Raw genomic sequence first — 20,135 nt, 5'->3', positions numbered from 1 at the left:
TGACCACCACTTAATGCTTCCCAGAGGGTGCTGGTCACCCCTCAGATGGCCAGAGATGAGTGCGCTGCATGGCTGCCCTGTCAACCTATGACATGGGGGACACTGGTGCAAACCAGGATGCTGAGATTGCAAGGGGCTGTGAGCACCTCCAGCAGTGACTGGCCAGCGTTGGCGTGGAGATTGTACAACGTGTGCAGTCCAACTGCTCTGTGGTCCAATAAAGTGGTAGCAGACTCGAAGTCTGTGCTGGGTGGGTGCCGAGGTTGGGTAAGGTATGGAATGCTTGGTAGCCCTTTGGTGCCTCCGCAATTCTATGGGGCGATGGTTAGATTCTCTCTTATCTGTGTCCATATTCAGGAAGACCTGGACAACATTCTGGCTTGGGCTGATAAGTGGTTTAAGTAATATTTGTACCACACAATTGCCAGGCAATGACCGTCTCCAAAAAGAGAGACTCTGATCATCTCCGCTTGACAGTCAATGGCAATACCAGCGCTGAATCCCCCCCTATCAACATCCTGGGGTCACCATTGACAAGGAACTGAACTGGACCAGTCATATAAATACTGTGGCTACAAAAGCAGGTAGAGACTGGGAATTCTGCTGCGAGTAACTCACAGCCTGATTCCCCGAAGCCTGTCCATCTGCAACACGCAAGTCAGGGATGTGAATGGAATATTCTCCATTTGCCTGAATGAGTTCAACTCCAACAACAGTCAAGAGGTTTGACACTATGTACAAGAAACAATCTACTTGATTGACACTCCATTCACCACCTTAAGCGTTCAGTTCCTCCACACCGACACACAGTAGCAGCAGTGTGTACCATCTACAAGATGCACTGCAGCAACTCACCAAGGGTCCTTCAACAGCACCTTCCAAACCTGCGGCCTTTACCACCTCGAAGGACAAGGGCAGCAGATACATGGGAACACCATCACCTACAAGTTCCCCTCCAAGCCACACATCCTAACTTGGAACTATGTCGCTGTTCCTTCCCTGTCGCTGGGCCAACTCCTGGAACTCCCTTCCTAACAGCACTGTGGCTTTACCCACACCACATGGACTGCAGCTGTTCAAGAAGGCAGCTTCTCTAGGGCAATTAGAGATGGACAACAAATGTTGGCCTAGCCAGTGATACCCACATAACTGTGAAAGAATTTTTAAAAAACCTCCACCTGAAACACTCTGCAAGCTCTCTTCACACAATGCGTGGCCAAGCATAAGCTTCTCCCTGAACATTCCACCATTTATATGGGCCCCTCTTCGCTCAATGGCTCCCCGCTGTGCAGCCACCATCTCTCTCCTTGGGCATGCTGCTGAACCAGCATGTTATTCAGGCATTGCCTGGAAAATCTAAATCAGCCGTTGTTATGACACAGCTGATGGTAAATGCTGAACTGTTCAAATCTCAGAGGGAAACTTGAAACAACTGTCACAACTAATTTTCAATTTGTATAAATTTCGAGATCAGTACCTTGAATAATAAAACCACCAAGTCTTATAGTTTTTATAAAACTAGATTAAACATTTATTAACAAGAGAAATTATTTTAAATACATAGCTCTACAAATTACTACTATGATAACTTCTAAACCCCCTTAATCAATCTATCCCAGTTACACTTACATTAAGGCAACAGTGAGACACATAGGCCAAGATTTTGTCCTCGTTGGGTGGGCTAGGCAGGGGCGCACGTGAGCGGTTGGGAAGCCGACCACCGCCTGCAATCGGGCCGGACCATGATTTCACACTGGCGGGCCAATTAAGGCCCACCCAGCATAAACGCACGCTGCAGCACTCAGTGTGGGGGTTGAGGTGGCCAGTGGACAACTTCATGCATGCACAGTGCTACCTTATGAAGCTGGAGATATAAAAAATCAAAAATAAAGATTTTAAAAATGTTACAAAACATGTCCCCTCATGTGATTCTGTCCCATGAGCAGGGACATGTTATTAATGAAAAGTTAAAATTTTTATTTAATGTTTAATTGCTGTTGAAAACCTCATCCAGCCCATGGATGAGGTTTCTTAAAAAATGCAAAGGCCATTTGGCCTTCTCACCTGCCCACCAACCATAAGGTTGGACGAGCAGTGGCAAATTACTTTTAATTGGCACTTTAATGGCCTTAATAAGCCTGTAAATTGTCGGTGAGCATGCTGCCAACTCCCGCGCGCACCTGCCGACAGAAATATCGCATGAGCGCACAATGACATAGGGATTCTCACCCGACGTCATCACGTCATTTTATGCTCATTTGGTTAGGCTGTGCCCACCCGATGAGCTAAATGTTCAGTCCATTGATTTTAAAAGACCCAGGCAAAGAAACAAGATACCCTGAACAAGATGAATTCAAAGTGACTTCTCTTCACTTCAGTCCCTGGAGACAGCAGCTTGAAGCTTAGATGCTGAAGGCTTTTTCACACACCTGTAAGATCTTAAAAATGCCTCCCCTTACACGCAGCCTTTGTTCCTTTATACATATCTTCCTCTTTCAATGCAAATATCCAGTTTCACTTTGTCTTTGGACTTTATCTCCCTGATACTAAAACCCTCTCATAGCACTAAGTTTTACCAGTAATCTTTGAGAAAAATAAACACACTGTTTCTAAACTTCACCTGGCTAGGGGACACACTTCACCCTCCCTTTGAAAACAATCTAGTCTGGTTTATTTAAAAATGCAAATGTTCGCTTGACACCTATGTTTCTAAACTTCCCCATGTTTACCTAATTAACATTTCAAACCTCTCTTCTTAGTTCAAAGCACCCAAACTAGCTGTCTCTAATTTAATTAAATCTCACACACACAGACACATATAGACACATAGACACATCCCACTATTACTCTATTTTACAATAAATTCCAATAACATTGAGAATTATTATATCTCCTTGACATCATGCAATTTAGATTTTTAGGGGGAGACGGTGGCGTGATGGCAATACCTCTGGACCAGGGGCCCGGGCTAATGTTCTGGTGACACAACTTCAAATCCCACCACAGCAGCTGGTGGAATTTAAATTCAGTTAATAAAATCTGCAATTGTAATGCTAGTCTCAGTAATGAAACTATCCATCTGGTTCACTCATGCCCTTCAGGGAAGGAATCTGCCATCCTCGCCCGGTCTGGCACGAATGTGACCCCCCCCCCGCCCCCCCCCAGATCCACAGCAATGTGGTTGACCATTGACTCTCAGCTGCCACTCGGTTCAAGGGTGATGAGGGACGGGCAATGAATGCTTGACCTTGCCAGCGACGCCCACCTCCCCATGAATGAAAGAATTCGGGAGGCGGGGAGAAAAAAAATACTCGAACAACACCCGCGTGCTGCAGCGAGCCACGTGCGCCGAGGCGTTGGGTCCTGAAGGCACGCACGGGCCAGCTATGTGCAAGTGCCCTATCGGCTGCATGGGGGCTGCGCTCAGGCAGTGCGGTAGGCAGTCGGAGAGGTGGGGGTGGGGGGGCCTGGCGGTGGATCTCTCTGGAACATCTCCGTCGGTGCCGGACTTTTCCGCGTCCACGTCATGTGCAGGAGTGTGAGGGTGCCCGGAGATTATCCTTCTTCCTGCCGTCCTTGCGGGCCGGCCGCCCCTTCATGCATCGACTGAAGGTTGTCGCCGACTCGGGGAATGAGAAGATGTCGGGGCCTGTGGACCCGGACGAGCCTTACGATTTCCTCTTTAAAATCGTCCTGATCGGAGACGCCGGCGTCGGCAAGACCTGTGTCGTCCAGCGGTTCAAATCGGGTATCTTCGTGGAGAAACAGGGCAACACGATCGGGGTGGACTTTACAATGAAAACCTTGGAGATTCAAGGCAAGCGGGTCAAAGTAAGTTCGCTGCCCCGGCAGCCCGGTTTTCATCCTGAAGCTTCCCGTGCTCCAGGTTTTGATGCTTTTCCTGCGCCCACTGGTTATTTATTTTACACTTGCAGCTCGCCCAAGTGATTCCCAGTCCTGGGTTCTGCAGGGTTTTTACTTTTTTAGTATTATTGTATTTTTATATGAACAGCAGCAATGCAGTGGAACTTCTTACATTGTTGCGTTAACACACACTCGCAAACTTGGTATGTTGAATGGATCTTGTTAAAATGCAGCATTATTTCTCTCCACATCTCCCCCCTCCCGTCCTTTCCAACAAATGCCGTAACTTTATGCAAGCCCCACAAGTCAAGGATGAGTCACTTTGGACTTTGAAGTGTTGACAAAAGTAAACTTCTCACCGACTCCTTTGTGCCACATTAAACCTTCCTCTCCAGGGAGGAATTGAAATGTGTTTTATATTAGACTATGAAACACCCAAAGTGGCAGGAAAGGAAACGATTTTTTTTTTTAAAGTTTATCTCAAACAGGAAATAGAAAGTTGGCCATCTATCACATTACATAATATAAACCATATACCCTAAAGATCTATATTAAACCTAAGTTCGGAATCCCTCAACTGTGTGGATATATGATCATTGGTGAGGGTCCACCTGCTCTCCCTCAAAAACTTGCAGCATTTTGCCACCATGGTTTTGGGCAAAGGAAAACCAGCAAGTGAAATTCAGTCAGTTGCACATTCAGATAGTTAATACACACAAGTTATTGAATAAATAATTCAGCCAAGGTGATATAAACTGTCTATTGTGATGTTTTCAAACTAAACTTATCTCGCATATGAGAATAGGTGTGTATTGCAAATATGTCTTCAGATTGACTTTTTAAAATTGCATTGTATTTTATTTCTTCTTTACACTTACCAAGACTGGGTGGATCTGGGGGGAGGAGAGGAACACATAAGGTGATTGTTTCCAGACAACTCTTTACCCTTCATATATTTTTTAAAAATCAATTTTTAAAATCAATTTAATTGGTTTTTTTAGTTTGAATTGGATGTAAATGCTGTATAATCATCTCAGGCTTCAAAACAAAGTATCCAATACCCTAGTGTGAATCAAATGGTCTCAGAATAATTTCAGTTAGTATGTATTAATATAGCAACAGTCAGGTGAACTCCCATGCTATGATATTTGAGCCACCTCTGACTTGGCAGTTCCCCAACCAATGACAGCATTTGTGTTGTACAACAGCTTGCATTTATATAGAGCCTTTAATGTACAGAAACATGTGGAGGAGAACTTTAAATTCAAGGTGGTGGTGGACGGTTAGTCAGAATAGTTTGGTGAGCATTTTGGTGCTATTTGAAAGGTTTACTGTGGATAAGGAAGCAGACAGCAGAGTATTGAATGAGCTCATGTTTATGGAGGATGGTGAGTGGTGAAATGGTCAAGTCTGGGAGTAACAAGCATGGATGAAGATTTCGGTTACAAGAATGCAACGTGGTGAGATTTCTATAAAATAAAAAAATGCCATATGTTAACAAATGTTGATACATCTCACAATTTGAATGATATAAAAACTTGAGTCTTGCTCGTGGGGAAAGAAATTTTACATTTAAATAGCGCTTTTCATGATCACAGGACATCCCAAAGTGCTTTGCAACTAATGAAGTACTTTCAAAACATTGTCACTGTTGTAGTGCAGGAAATGCAACAGCTACTTTACACACAGGAAACTCTCACCAAGAGAAGTGCAGTAATGACCAGAAATCTCTTTTTGTGGTGTTGACTGAGGGATAAATGTTGACCAGGGAGAACACGCCACTCTTCCTCAAAAGAGGACCATGGGATCTTTTACATCCACCTGAGATGGCATTTGGAACCTGGGTTTGACATCATGTCTGGATGACAGAACCTCTGATAGTGCAGCACTCCCTTGTACTGCTGAACTCCTGGAATGGAATTTGAACCCACAATCTTCTGACTTGGAGGTGAGAGTGCTATTAACTGAGCCACAGCTAATACACACCACACATTTGTGGTTTCAAATCACCTGAAGCCAGCACATATACTCAACCCTTCCCCATCCAACCTTAAAGGTTAACAGATACTTAAAAAAAATTAGGTATTAAAAAACTTGCTCTGATAGAAAATGTCAGTATGCACATCAGTAGCATTAATTCTTTGGAAACATCAGCTTTGAGGGACGAACAGCTACTAAAAGTGAAATAACCCAGATAAATGCAATAATAATGCCAAACTAACTAGGTCAGAGTCTTGAATCAATAATTACACCTGTGCTCATCATCCTTTATCAAGATGTGAAGGATGTAAGTGGGTCTCCGCTCCACCCTGTGGCCAAACCAACCCAGAACCAATGTTGAGCAATGATGTTTCTTGCTTCCTGTTTTTCATTATTCTTCATATGTTTTCCTGTTACAGTTGCAGATATGGGACACAGCTGGACAAGAACGATTTAGGACAATTACACAGAGTTATTATCGAAGTGCTAATGGTGCGATTATTGCTTATGACATTAGCAAAAGGGGATCTTTTGAATCTGTGCCACGGTGGATAGAAGATGTGAAGAAGTATGCAGGTTCAAACATTGTGCAATTATTAATTGGTAGGTTTTCTCACGGAAAGTTTAAACTGAAAGTGCCTAGGTGCAGAATCATGCAAATACTCATTACCCTGGACAGGCAAAAATATTGTCATCAATTACCACAGTATTTCCCATGAATACAGCAGCTTCTCTCCACAATTATTTATGTTCAGACGTTGCCCCCTTCTGAAAGTGTATAAGCATGAGTCTTCCGCTTTTTAAATGTACCCTAATTCTAAACAATGCTTGGCAAGAGGAGTATATGAGGAGGCTGCCTGCTCAATGTCAGTGTCTGTCTCTAAGGGTGGAGGTTGTCTAGTGCCTCCATGTTTGTGCAAGTGGAGCCATCGTGGGTGTTGCTGTATTAGCTGCCTGGGCCTACACACTTCATGCACATGGATTGGGATAGTCCAATCTTACTTTGCCAATTTCAGGGTGGAAATGAATGAGTGAGTGAATAAGGAGATAAGAAATGAAAAGCGTAGGATAATACTACTCATGAGCTTGGGGGACCTCCAAGCTTCCCCCCACTCACTTCCTCTATTTCCTTAGTGCCCAAAATCTCCAGTGGACCCATGGCTTTCAGCAGCTAAAAGCAGCTGCTGCTGGCATCAGCAACTTTCTGAAACACTTAATGACAGGAATATATATTGTTAAAAAGTGATGGAAATTCAGATGCCCCAGTACCCATTATGTGACTGTGTGAATCTTACGTGGATAGCATGTGTGATGTTTATTTATCTCATTTAAAGGGCTACATGACCAAACACCTTATCCTACCTGCAATGCTGAATACCTTAGAGAAAAATGGGTATGCCCTGTATATTTGGAAAGTCTGCAAGCAGTTGGCAGAATGCTGTTAATTGTCCCTGTGACCCACAGTAACAAGTTTTCAATGATGTGCTATTAAGATATGTTACAAGGCAACATTTTGAAAGGAAGTAAAATGTCAGCAGCATTTAATTTAGCAACCTGCCTGAGACCAACAACTTTTTTCTTGACAGCCCCATGTCTGTGAGCACCTGACATTTACATTCCACTGTTTCGGTTGCTTCCATCCCTGCAGTTCAGGCACTGAGCCGAACTCAGCTCCGAAAGGAATCACCAGTTCTTGCAGGACCCTCCACAACAGCATCTTGAAATCCACTTCATTAAATTGCCTGTGATGATAGCACCACCACAATCCCTTTGGATTCTTAATTGAATGGTGGTCTTGCAATCACACTTGGATATCCTTTAATCTACTGAAGTTAGTTGTGTTTTCTAATTGAGAACACGTTGAATGATAAAATTTTAATGTCAGAGTTAAGTGATGTGCACTTGTGATTTCCTGAAACGTATTCTGTGTGAGCCACTAGCAGCAGGGAATTGGCCCTGTAGTGAGAAGGCAGTTAGATGGAACTTGATCTATGTAATAGGGACAAGCTTGCTCAGCCTAATGGACTTTCCCTATTTTTTTATTGTCCTTGGGGTAGATTTTCTTCCTTGTTGCACATGGGAAATGTCTGTTCCCAAGTAGTACAAAGAGGTAAGGAGGGAGAACACCATTTGTATTAGGGCTTCATATCTGAAGGGCTGCCCAAGATTTTTGAGACTTTCCAAAATTGACAAAGGGTGTTTGCACCTGGAGCAGTCTCAGACCCAATGTATGTGGGGTAGGAAGTGATACTTCCAGCTCCCCAACTTCATTTTCCCCTTGCTGCAGTCACGGATCAGTGAAACAAAGGGGCAGCCCAAGATAGCTGGCCGTGATTTTGTGCTTATGGTACACAGTAGCAAACCAAAGATTGATGTGGATTAAGGCCTTCTGGCTGCTGTTTTCCAGGAAGGTCTCCAAGACATGAGGGTGGTACACTGCATTGGTCCAATGTTCAATGTGGTTTTGTCTTTAAATTGGACTAATTTATTAATTTTTTGGGAGGCCTTTCAGTTGTTTAAATGCATACTTTTGAAAACTTTCCCTTCATTGGTATTCATTGTCTTCACACAACCTTGTAATAAGAAATATAGTGAAATACTCCTTGAAATCTATTTTGATTGTTAGACTTTAATGTGTTTAAGGGACTCTACGTAAGTGTTGAAATGACATTGTAGACTGAGAGCAGACTTTCTTATAGATCATTACATAGCTTTGTGATCAAAGAATTGAAATCAGACACCAAAGGTCTTACTGGTTTTAAAAAAAATTCTACCTGTCTCACTGCTTAGCTGAACAAAGTGTTCCTTGGATGTAGCTAATAACTTAAGAAGGATTCTATGGTGTGAACTTGCTCAGAGACTCCTTGTAGAGTTTAGCTATTAAATCATTGGCATATCATCGAGTGCTGGTAAATACCCGACTTAAATTACAGCCATATATCTTAAAAAAAAAAAATTCATGACGGTTGAGAAAACTGATCTTTAAGATGGCGATGCCTACTTGTGGTCCTGGCAAGTTTCTGGCAATGTTTCTTTAAGCCAGGTGTTCAATCAATACCATTCTCTGTAGTTGTAAGCTACCTAGCTGATCCAATAACATTGATCATGTGAGTGCTAATGCTTAGTGTGACCCGCATTCAACCCCCTGACCTCCTGGGGAATGCTGGGGAACATCGGGTGGAAGCTGCAGAGAACTTCTTATTGACATCAGAAAGGAAGTGCTTTTGTTTTAATGTTATTGAATAACCAAAGGAGTTAACATGAAGAACATAAACAAGTGTTTCAACATGCTGCACGTGAAATAGTTTACTTTAAAATGAAACTCTTAGCTTTGTAAGCATAGTTATACTGCAACAGATTTGAAACTGTCACAAAATGCAACTCTTAAGCTGATCTCATCATCTGACCCCAAACTGTTGATTGTTTGACTTTAGTAATACCGGCACTTAGCTTTTTATCACTATGCAACTGAAGTCACTTTGCATGGGACCAAACATACAGGAGATACCTGTTTTAAGTTTCCTCATTCAGCATTGTTTCGCTTTAACATCATGGATATAAGGCCAATATGTGCACATTAGCATCAGGATTTTCGCTTTAACATCATTTAATATGATCACTGTCCTACTTGCTCCCTTGCCCACTTTCTTCCTCTCACTGCCACCCTTCTGATCCCTCCAAAGGTTCAGGGATGGAAGAAGCGAGAGGGAGGGGTCACGCAGGGAAATGGCGAACGGGAGGGCTCACACAGGGAGGCAGGAGGGATCACGCAAGGAGGGCACGAGCTGGAGGGGTCACGCAGGGAACTGGTGAACAGGAGGGCTCACGCAAGCAGGCGGCAGGCGAGAGGGATCGCGCAAGGAGGCAGCGAGCAGGTATGCTTGCGCAGGAAAGCGGCCTGCAGGAGACAGCCGGCCTGCGGAGCTAACTAGAAAGAGTTAGCATGTTTCTTTTATTTTTAATTTATTTACATATACAAATTAGGAACAGGAGTAGGCCACTCAGCCCCTCAAGCCTGCTACGCCATTCAATAAGATCATGGCTGATCTGAATGTAACCTGAACCCCACATTCCTGCTTCCCCCCCCCCCCAACCCCCCTTGTTGATCAAGAATCTATCTAGCTCTGGCTTAAAAATATTCAACGACTCTGCTTCCACTGCCTTTTGAGGAATAAAGTTCAAAAGACTCACAACCCTTTGAAAGAAAAAGTTTCTTCTCATCTCTGTCTTAAATGAGCAACTCCTTATTTTTAAACAGTGACCCCTAGTTCTAGATTCTCCCACAAGGGAAAACATCCCCTCTACATCCACCCTGTCAAGACTCCTCAGGATCTTAAAGGTTTCAATTAAGTCGCCTCTTAGTTTTATAAATTCCAGTGGATACAAGCCTAACCTGTCCAGCCTTCCCTCATAAGACAACCCACCCATTCCTGGTATTAGCCTAGTAAACCTTCTCTGAACTGCTTCTAATGCATTTACACCTTTCTTTAAATTAGGAGACCAGTAATGTATACAGTACTCCAGATGTGGTTCCACTAATGGCTTGTACAACTGAAGCATAACCTCCCTACTTTTGTAATCAATTCCCCTCACAACAAATGATAACATCCTATTAGCTTTCCTAATTACCTGCTGCACCTGCATACTAACCTTTTGTGATTCATGCACTAGGACACCCAGATTCTTCTGAATCTCCAAGCTCTGCAATATGTCACCATTCAGATTATAAGCTTTTTTTTATTCCTGCCAAATGAACAATTTCACATTTACCCACATTATAATCCATTTGCCACATCTTTGCCCATTCACTTAACCTATCTGTGTCACCTTGTAGCCTCCTTACGTCCTCTTCACAATTTACTTTCCTACCTATCTTTGTGTTAGCAAATTTGTCCACCATTCCTTCGGTCCCTTCATCTAAGTCATTTATAAAAATTGTAATAAGTTGAGGCCCCAGCATTGATCCCTGTGGCACACCATTCATCACATCCTGCCAACCAGAAAAATACCCATTTATGCCAACTCTCTGCTTCCTGTTAGCTAGCCAATCTTCTATCCATGCTAATATGTTACCCCCTACACCATGAGCTTTTATTTTCTGTAATACCTTTGAATGTGGCACTTTATCAAATGCCTTCTGGAAAACTAAGTACAGTACATCCACTGGTTCCCCTTTATCCACAGCACATGTGGCTCCTTCAAAGAACTCCAACAAATTTGTTAAACATGATTTCCCTTTTACAAAACCATGTTGACTCTGGCTTAATTGCCTTGAATTTTTCTAGGTGCCGTTATAACATCTTTAATAATAGCTTCTAATATTTTGCTTATGACAGATGTTAGGCTAACTGGCCTATAGTTTCTTGCTTTTTGTCTCCCTCCCTTTTTGAATAAAGGGAATATATTTGCTATTTTCCAATCTAATGAACCCTTCCCCGAATCTAGGGGATTTTGGAAATTTAAAACGGTAGATCAACTATTTCAACCACTTCTTTCAAGACCTTAGGGTGAAGTCCATCCAGACCTGGGGATTTTCAGTTCACAGCCACAACAAATTGCTCAATACCACTTCCCTTGTGATTGTAATTTTCCTGAATTCCTCCCTCCCTTCCATTTCCTGACTTGCAGCTGTTTCTGGAATGTTATTTGTGTCGTGTACAGTGAAGATCGAAGCAAAATACCTGTTTAATTCATCCGCCATCTCCCTACTTTCCATTATCAATTCCCTGGATGCAAACACTATAGGGCCAACGCTTACTTTGTTAACTTGTTTCTTATTTAAATATCTATAGAAACTCTGACTATCCGTCTTTATATTACTAGCTAACTTTCTCTCAGACTCTATTTTTCCTCCTTATTAATCTTTATCTCATTCTTTGCTGTCCTTTATATTCTTTCTAATCTTCTGACCTGCCATCCATTTTTAAAAGTTATTTCATTTACGAATTTAGGAATGTACAGTATTTCAATTTACAGAGCGTAATGTTTTATTCCTTTCTGAGAGAAAGGTCATGCAGAAGGTAACTATAGGTTTTACATTGGTTGTAATGGGAAAGTCTAATTTGCTTAAAAGCTGTTTCATTTAAAGTTGCACTTTCAGGAATGCAACTTTAACTCTAAGTGAAGACTTCCTTTTGCTACGACCACAGCGGATGTTATTTGCTAAGGAGGCTGGATCCCAGAGGGAAAGTTGTTTTACTGATCATAAATTGTGTTTTTGTGTGTTTTAAAATGAGGAGGAAAAGCTACTGACCCCAAAAGCATAGAACTCCACGAACACCTTTAGGATTTTTTAAATAATAAGAGATTTATTGAAGAGTAAAGAACTTAAGCATATGAAATTAAAGTTACACAGTTAAAACAGTCTTGCAGAGCAACCCCCAAAAAAATCCACTTAGCCAAAACACACAAGTAAACTATCTTCTTGGCAACAACTTCCTTATAGATTTTAACAATAAAAATCCAGTAATATTACCCAAGGCAAAGAATTGTTGTCATTTTAATAAAGGCATACCGCACGACTCTTCAAAACTTCTACTCAGATGTGGAAATCCAAAAGAAAGGTTCAGAAACAGACTGCTTTCTGAAAACAAAGACTTTATGACTTGAAATTTAGTAGCTTTCTTAATTCAAATCCTTCACAACTTTTCCTTAAATATTTTTCCTCTTTCATCCCAAATTCCATTGTCCTCACACCTCCTTTGAACTCAACTTCTCCAAATATAAAAATGTTGTTTCCCTATTGCATCTACTTTCAGATCAATAAAATTTAATATTCCTTCCCCAGTTTACCTATAAAACCCTTGTAAGTTTTTAAAGTTCCTTGTCACATCAAAACACCCCTTTGAGATTCAACAGCTGAAAAACCAAGTCGCCACTTATCTCATAACGCAAATTTTAAATCCAACCTATTTACTTGTAAATCCAACCTCACCATAACCTCACTACAAATGCATGAACCTAGCACATTTACCCTTTTATCTCTCAATTCTCAACAGACAAGCTGTTTTTATTAACCTCCCACAGTTTAATTAATCTTGGACAGATACATACACACACCCTTCTTTACAAAATACCACCATATTCCCAAAAATATTTTAAATATAACATCCATCATCATACTGTACAGCTTGCTTATTGGAGCTATTGCAAGAGCATTTTAAGTCTTGCAATATAAAAATTAGTGGCTTGAGCTAAATGAAAATTTAATTTATTGCTTTATTGCAAAGACATTTTAAAATACTGCTTTGAAGCTAGAAGCATTCTTTTTAAATATGCGGATTTGGGCCTATTTTAGCTTGAAGCTGAATGGGGAGTAGTGATGGCTTCTCTATCTAACCAAACCTGTCGGGAATGGGATACTCCATTTTTTTTCAATAAAAATTGTATGCTTCCATGTGGAGCTGGAACACTTTTCCAGGCCCAACAAAGAAACTACGAGCCTCCTCTGCGCCAGGATTCCCCTCCCCAAACCTTGTGGTCCTGTGAGTTCCTGATGGTCAGACATCTATTTCCTGGTCTTTGTGGTTGGGAGTGGGTAAATGACATGCTCAAAAGGCCTAGCCGTTAAAATTGACTAAGCTTCCTGATTGGTGCTCATGGACTGGCTGGCCACTTGCAAGGTCACGTTCCTGTCTGGAGTATAAAATTGACACAAATGTTTCACTTTTTTCACTTTCAGAGCCTTTTTGTAATTTTGAAAACCAACCTTCAGCATTCCCTCTTTTCATGTGAGTGAAAATCCATAAATTTAATATCCAGCACATTCCCGTTATTAAAAGATTTTTTGATCATTCTAATTCATTTAAAGAGAAAATTCTGTCTGATATGTTGCAAGGCTTTGTCTCTCCACATTAACACTGCAATACATGAAACTATTTTGTACAGGCCTGTGGTCGATAGTTTGTGTAAATTGCAGTTAAATATAGATTAAGTGAAACTTTGGGGAAATGCCACTGAACTGAGGTTTAAATCTAATATAGTAAACTGATAAACCACTTCCCTAATCCAAAAACACTACACCAAGAAGCCATTCTAAAGAGGGAATTCAACTTGGCCCTTCAAATTAAGGAACAGGAATGTGCGTTGAAGAAAATTAGCTTATGGGGTTGTGTTATTTGAGTTGTTTAGAACTAAAAATTATGAATTATACATAATTCAAGAATTATGAAAACTTTTCCAAAATGAAATAATTTAAACACTTTAGACGTTGTCTGAGATGTCCTTTCAGATTTAAATAAATAGTGTACATAGAGGTATATTTTCATGAAACAACCTTAGGCTGGCCAAATTGATTGAAATGGTTATTTCCTACCAATATATAACTATATTTCTGAGTTCTGTATGTGTTTAATACTGTGATTTATTGAAAAACAACCACTGTAATGTTGATCACATGTAGCTTGTGTATGCACAGTGTACTGCTGAAAGGGCTCCCTTGACTGAGTTATTGGACTCAAAGTGGGCTTTCATGCCAGTATTTTGGTCACTTTGGAGCAAAATACTGGCATGTAGGCCCATCTTGAGTTAACCCTGTTTTTTGGAAGAGACATTAAGCTGAGTCCCAGAAGGCCCCCTCAGGTGGACATAAAAGATCCCATAGCATTAATTTTGAGAAGAGCTGTAGAATTTACTCTGGTGTCCTAGCCAATATTGATTCCTCAGTCAATATTACAAAAACAGATGATCTGGTCGTTATCGCATTGTTCTTTGTGGGGGCCTGCCCCATGCAAATTGACTGCCACATTCCTTGTATCACAACAGCAATTACACTTCCGAAGAGTACTACATTGGCTGTTAAGGGCTTTGAGATGTTGTATGGATGTGAAATGCACTGTACAAATGCAAGCTTTTTTCCTTTTTGAATAATAGTGTACACGGAGATATGTTTTGCCCTTTTGATTGTGTACAGTGCCATGTTTAAAAGGGGATGAGCAAAGTTACACCCAGAATTACGTGAATTAGTTAAATTTGCTGTCACTTTGGATGTAGTACGCACTTTAATTCGTAGATTTAACATACTTTCCCCTCCTTAGGCCCCTTTCAGTATTACCATAGTGAGTCAGAGGACAGTCAAAACAACCTGCTTTTGGCCCTATTCCCTGCTACACTTTAGTTAGCCATTAAGAAATGTTTGCCCAGTGGCCAAATCTCACCGGCCATTCGTTTTAATCTATCCCCCTATATGGGGAGTGAGTCTGCTGAAAAACTCATGTAACACCAAATGTTAACTTTTCAGTTTTTTAAAATGTATGACAGTTTGTCAACTTAATTCTGTCTTTTTAAGATTTCATAAGCCTGTTATTGGTTTAATGAAATAAATACATGTGGGTGTCAAAACAATTACATCCACATTTCACCTCCAATCCACTTAGTTCAATCATTCAGTGCAGTTTAATTTTACCAGTTGTTATGATTCTGCTATAAATTTGTAACATTAGTAATTTGCACTGCAGTTGTTTTAATGTTTGAATTAATGAATTCAGTATATAGGTATACACAAATTATATGACTCTGTGGTAGATTGAGCGTGGTTAAGTCACAGACCTAGATTAGACTCATGAACTGTTGCAGCATAGAAGGAGGCTGTTGAACCTGTTGTGTCTTTGCCAGCTCTTTGAAAGAACTGTCAATTGGTCACATTCACAAGCTCTTTCCTTATAACCCTGCAATTTTTTTCTGCTTAAAGTATTTATCCAATTCCTTTTTGAAAGGTTGATCCTCCTCCATCACCCTTTCAGACAATACATTCCGGATCACAGCAACTCACTGAATAAAAAATGTTTTCCATATGTCACCTTTCGCTCTTTTGTCAGCCACCTTAAATCTGTGTCTTCTAGTTACCGACCCTTCTGCCATAATGAACAGTTTCTCCTTGTCTGCTCTATCAAAACCATTTATGATTTTGAACATCTATGTCAAATCTCCCTTCAGCTTTCCTGCTTTAAGGAGAACAATCCCTGTTGCTCTAGTCTCTGTGTGAATGAAGCCTTTCATCCCTGACACCATTCCAGTAGTCTTCTTCTGCAACCTCTATAAGTCTTAACATCCGCCCTAAGGTGCACGGTTTAACATTAGGTTTGGCATAACTTCTTTGCTTTTGTACTATGTGCCTATATTTTTACGGCCTTATGCCTTTTTAATGATCATCTCAGCTTGTTCAATCACCTTCAAAGACTTGTGAATGTACATTCCAAATTTCTATGTGCCTGCACCTCCTTTATTTAGATGGCTATATTTATGTTCATAGAAAGAAAATTCCATTTATTATAATCCAATAAAACATATTCTTCAGACTATTGTTTAAATCTCAAACCTTCATCCAATATCTTTAAAATGTGAGATTGCATTAAGAATTAGATCTATTCAGTTTGTAAATGAAACAGAATGTTCAGAACTCAGCCATGGTCTAATCAATATTAAAGTTTAAAAGCCAGATTTCAGCTGTTTACATACAAATAAGGTCGCCTGCTAAACTTTCTTAACCTTACACTGTTGCAGTGTGCAGAAATCTAGCTTATTACAATTGCTTTATTATTACACTAACCTGGAGGCTGTGGATTTTACCTTGCGGAATGCATCCTATGATAGTTGACAGCATTACAGTCTATTCTTAATAGTTTAAAGACATGTTACTTAATTTGAATTACTGTATAATTTAATTTTTAAGTAACATAATTAGCAGCATGGAAATTTAGTGCTGAAAAAGATTTAAATGATCAAAATTTGAAATTAGCAACTTTGAATTAAAAGGAGTAGACTGCATAAACCATAGGATTCCTAACCCTCTCCAGATTGTCCTGGAGTTTTCAGGAATTTGAGAGAAAAATTCTGCATACTGTTGTGAGAGAGCCAGGAGAAAAATTGAGGTTATTTTTAAAAAACTGTATTTTTTTTTCAAATTCTTTGAACACTTCCATTTATTAGTTATAAAACTATTGAAGATGGGAGAAATTGATTGCCCGTTAGGACTCTTCCAATCAGGTAATGAGTCTGTTCACCTTCTAATTGGTGTGGGAAAGCAGTGCGCCACAAGATTGAAAGCATTGGGTAATCAGTAGCAGGAGACTGGGAACAGACTGCCTGGAGGTGAGAAGTCAAGTAATGAAATTTTCAGGAATATGACCCCCTGGAGTTATCAAGCTAAATGCACCAGAATAATCGTGTGATATTTTATGCAGATATTGGCATCATTGACAAAATTTTAAAATCTATTTCCATTAATCAGTCAAATAATAATCAGAAGCAGTTTTATATCCTGGTCAAAAACAGAATTACCTGGAAAAACTCAGCAGGTCTGGCAGCATCGGCGGAGAAGAAAAGAGTTGACGTTTCGAGTCCTCATGACCCTTCAACAGAACTGGTTGAAGGGTCATGAGGACTCGAAACGTGAACTCTTTTCTTCTCCGCCGATGCTGCCAGACCTGCTGAGTTTTTCCAGGTAATTCTGTTTTTGTTTTGGATTTCCAGCATCCACAGTTTTTTTGTTTTTATATCCTGGTTACTGGTCTTGATCCAGCAACAGCCTATAATTTTTTAAATTATTAATTCATGGGATGTGGGTATTGCTGGCTAGGCCAACATTTATTGCCCATCACTAATTGGCCTTGAGAAGGTGGTGGTGAGCTGCTGCCTTGAACCACTGCAGTCCATGTCCTGTAGGTACACCCATAGTGCTGTTGGGGAGGGATATCCAGGATTTTGACCCAGCGACAGTGAAGGAATGACAATATATTTCCAAGTCAGGATGGTGAGTGACTTCGAGGGAAACATCCAAGTGGTGGTGTTCCCATCTATCTGCTGCCCTTGTCCTTCTAAATGATAGTGGTTGTGGGTTTGGAAGGTGCTATCTTATGGAGGCTTGGTTGAGTTCCTGCAGTGCGTCTTGTAGATGGTACATGCTGCTGCCATTGTGCATCGGTGGTGGAGGGAGTGAATGAGTGTCACAAAAATTACAGTGAGCCTACTTTCCGGAAAGCACTGTATGAATAAAAAAATTAGTGAGGGCTAAGTTCAAAAGGCCCCAGAAACTGGTGCAGGGATCACCATACGCAAATAACCTGAACCTGTTGATTGCAATTCAAGCAGCGTGTTAACTTCATGCTGCCTGCTGATTTGATTTTAGTGCCCAGCCAGTGCTAATCATGCTGTTAATTGGCTGAGTGCATCAATGGGAACCCAATACCGTGACTGGCTAGTACCATTTGAAACTAACCTGCATTACTTAAAGTTATTTCCCGTCTCTTAAAGAGGAGGTGCATTGTGTCTGGAACAGTTGCTGACAATTGTGCTGAAAGTGAATTTGACCTGGGAAACATTGAATAATGGCATAATATGGGAGAGTTTGGCCTCCCAGGTTTTCGGGCTTTGCACTGCATGCTTTGGTGGAGGAGGTGGAAAGGGGGAGAGATGCACTATATCCAGAGGGCTACAAGAAGCCTGCCTAGACACTGGCTCAGTATGCAGTGGGAGCAGATAACTATGGATATCAATGGCAGGAGTCATGGATGTAGTGTTGCAAGAAACTCAAAGACCTCACATAAGTGTTCAAGGTCAGTGAATGCACCTTTAAAACTAACTATTATTAGCCTCAGGCATTGCTTAATTTACCACCAACAATCTCTATTGATCAGGACTCTCACCTGACATTCACATGCTTCACTGCACCCTCACACAGACAGCACTGCCACAAACTTTGCACCCAAATCTTACTGCTTGCGCACATTGCCAGCAGTCAGCCATGACAGCCAAACCAATTGCACAACACACACACACACACACACTTCCCTTGCTCTTTTAGAACATAGTCGGGCATAACCAGAAGCAGCAGGAGCTAACCAGAGGGGAAGAGGTGCTGCATGTCCAAATCCCCTTGGAGGAAACAGCACTGGCCATTATTGGACATCCAATACTGAAGCCATGGCCAGGAGGAGGGCTGAAACCATTGAAGATGATGGTATTCTCATACTTAATTTTTCTGTTCACATCCCACCTCCCTCTCGTTCCACAGTCTCTTATGATTTACAAGCTGCAGATGGTGTAAGCATGTGCCTCTTTGCTTTGAGCACCTCCCCTTCCCCCCCAACACACCACAACCGTACCCTTTTTAAGATACGAAAGAAATGCAGCTTGGACAGGTTTTGAAGGAACTGCAAGAAGTCAGTGATGACACACCCGTCACTCAATTTCACGCTCGCAGGCAGTTACTGACACTACTCTTTAAACAGTGATGAGACACTGGGCACATGAGCTGCAGCTGGGTTTGGGAAAGGAAAGCACAGGTGCCAGCTTGCAGGTGGTGCATTTGCGCGCATGATCTGCTCAGAGGACTCCGATGAGGACTTTGATGGGATGGCCTACAGAAGAAGGCTGGTAAGTATGCACAACCAAATGCTTGGCAATTTACAAGGGTATTTGACTAACATGTGCATGGGCTATGCACTGGTGTCTTCAGCAGATAGCCTTTGTTGCCTTATAGCTATCATTTGGTTTGTGGTGGTGACTCAAATGCAGCAGGCATTGTGGATTGCTGTAGAATGAAGCCATCATAACTACTGCCAAGATACTGGATGTTTACCTGCACAGCAGCTGGATGTTGAGGGTGGAATCCCTTTTTGTTCTGGTTTAGGCAGAGTTGACTTAGGGTGCCCATAAAGCAACATGTGTGCAGTCAATGGCACCTTGCACCACAGAGAAGTCAGCAATCGTAGTGAAACTGTATGCTCGCTCTGCCTGCTTCTCTCTGGCAAAATAATTAAATGTGGTTGGTTCTCGATGAATGCCTCAATGTCCACCCTTGCGTAACAATGGATGGCAAGTTTGCGAGATGTTCTAAATATCCCCAGCTCCAGTCTGGAAGGAGCAAAAAGAATGCATAAAAATTCATCTTGCAGTCATCTTCAGTCATTGTCAAAGTCATCTGTGAGGCTGACTCAGGTGGGAGATTTCAGTAAGGATGTCCTTGCTGAAGCATAGAGGACACCCAGGCAGATATAGCTTCCTGCTGAAAGCCCTTCTCTTCTCCTCCTCCTCCCTCTTCCAGTAGCTTGTCCTGCTTCACATGGTCTCTGTCCATGCTCCAGGTCATGTTGTAATCCAAAACGAATGACTACTAGTGCATTGTGTCTGGGAACAACTTGTCTGTGCAGAAGCCTTGAACTCTTTCAGCACCTGTCACACTACTTCTTATAGGCTTTTGCAACTTTCAATTATTAAAATCACCAAACACTTGTACAATTAAAGCTGCAACCAGAAGACATCAACCAGCAACTAACCTTTAAGTAGTTGATCCT

General features: G+C 41.3%; 1 protein-coding gene across 4 annotated transcripts in view; it reads left to right on the top strand.

Annotated features, from left to right (window-relative positions):
- Window positions 1-3,423: 3,423 nt before the first annotated feature.
- The window catches only part of rab43 (RAB43, member RAS oncogene family), a 69,985-nt gene continuing 53,273 nt past the window's right edge, over window positions 3,424-20,135 (top strand). For 3 of the 4 annotated variants that reach the window (XR_005943454.1, XM_041190822.1, XM_041190821.1), the window contains exons 1-2: window positions 3,424-3,831; window positions 6,264-6,447. Coding sequence is in view for 3 of the 4 variants with exons in the window: in XM_041190822.1 (XP_041046756.1) it covers window positions 3,598-3,831; window positions 6,264-6,447 (418 nt within the window). In the remaining variant the exon portion in view is untranslated. The remainder of the gene's footprint in view (window positions 3,832-6,263; window positions 6,448-20,135) is intronic. The other variant, XM_041190820.1, reaches the window with a different exon arrangement.

This window comes from Carcharodon carcharias, chromosome 7 (assembly GCF_017639515.1).
Source record: "Carcharodon carcharias isolate sCarCar2 chromosome 7, sCarCar2.pri, whole genome shotgun sequence".
Lineage (NCBI taxonomy): Eukaryota > Metazoa > Chordata > Chondrichthyes > Lamniformes > Lamnidae > Carcharodon > Carcharodon carcharias.
The sequence above is the reverse complement of the archived record's forward strand: the minus strand, read 5'-3'. Positions and strand labels throughout refer to the sequence as shown.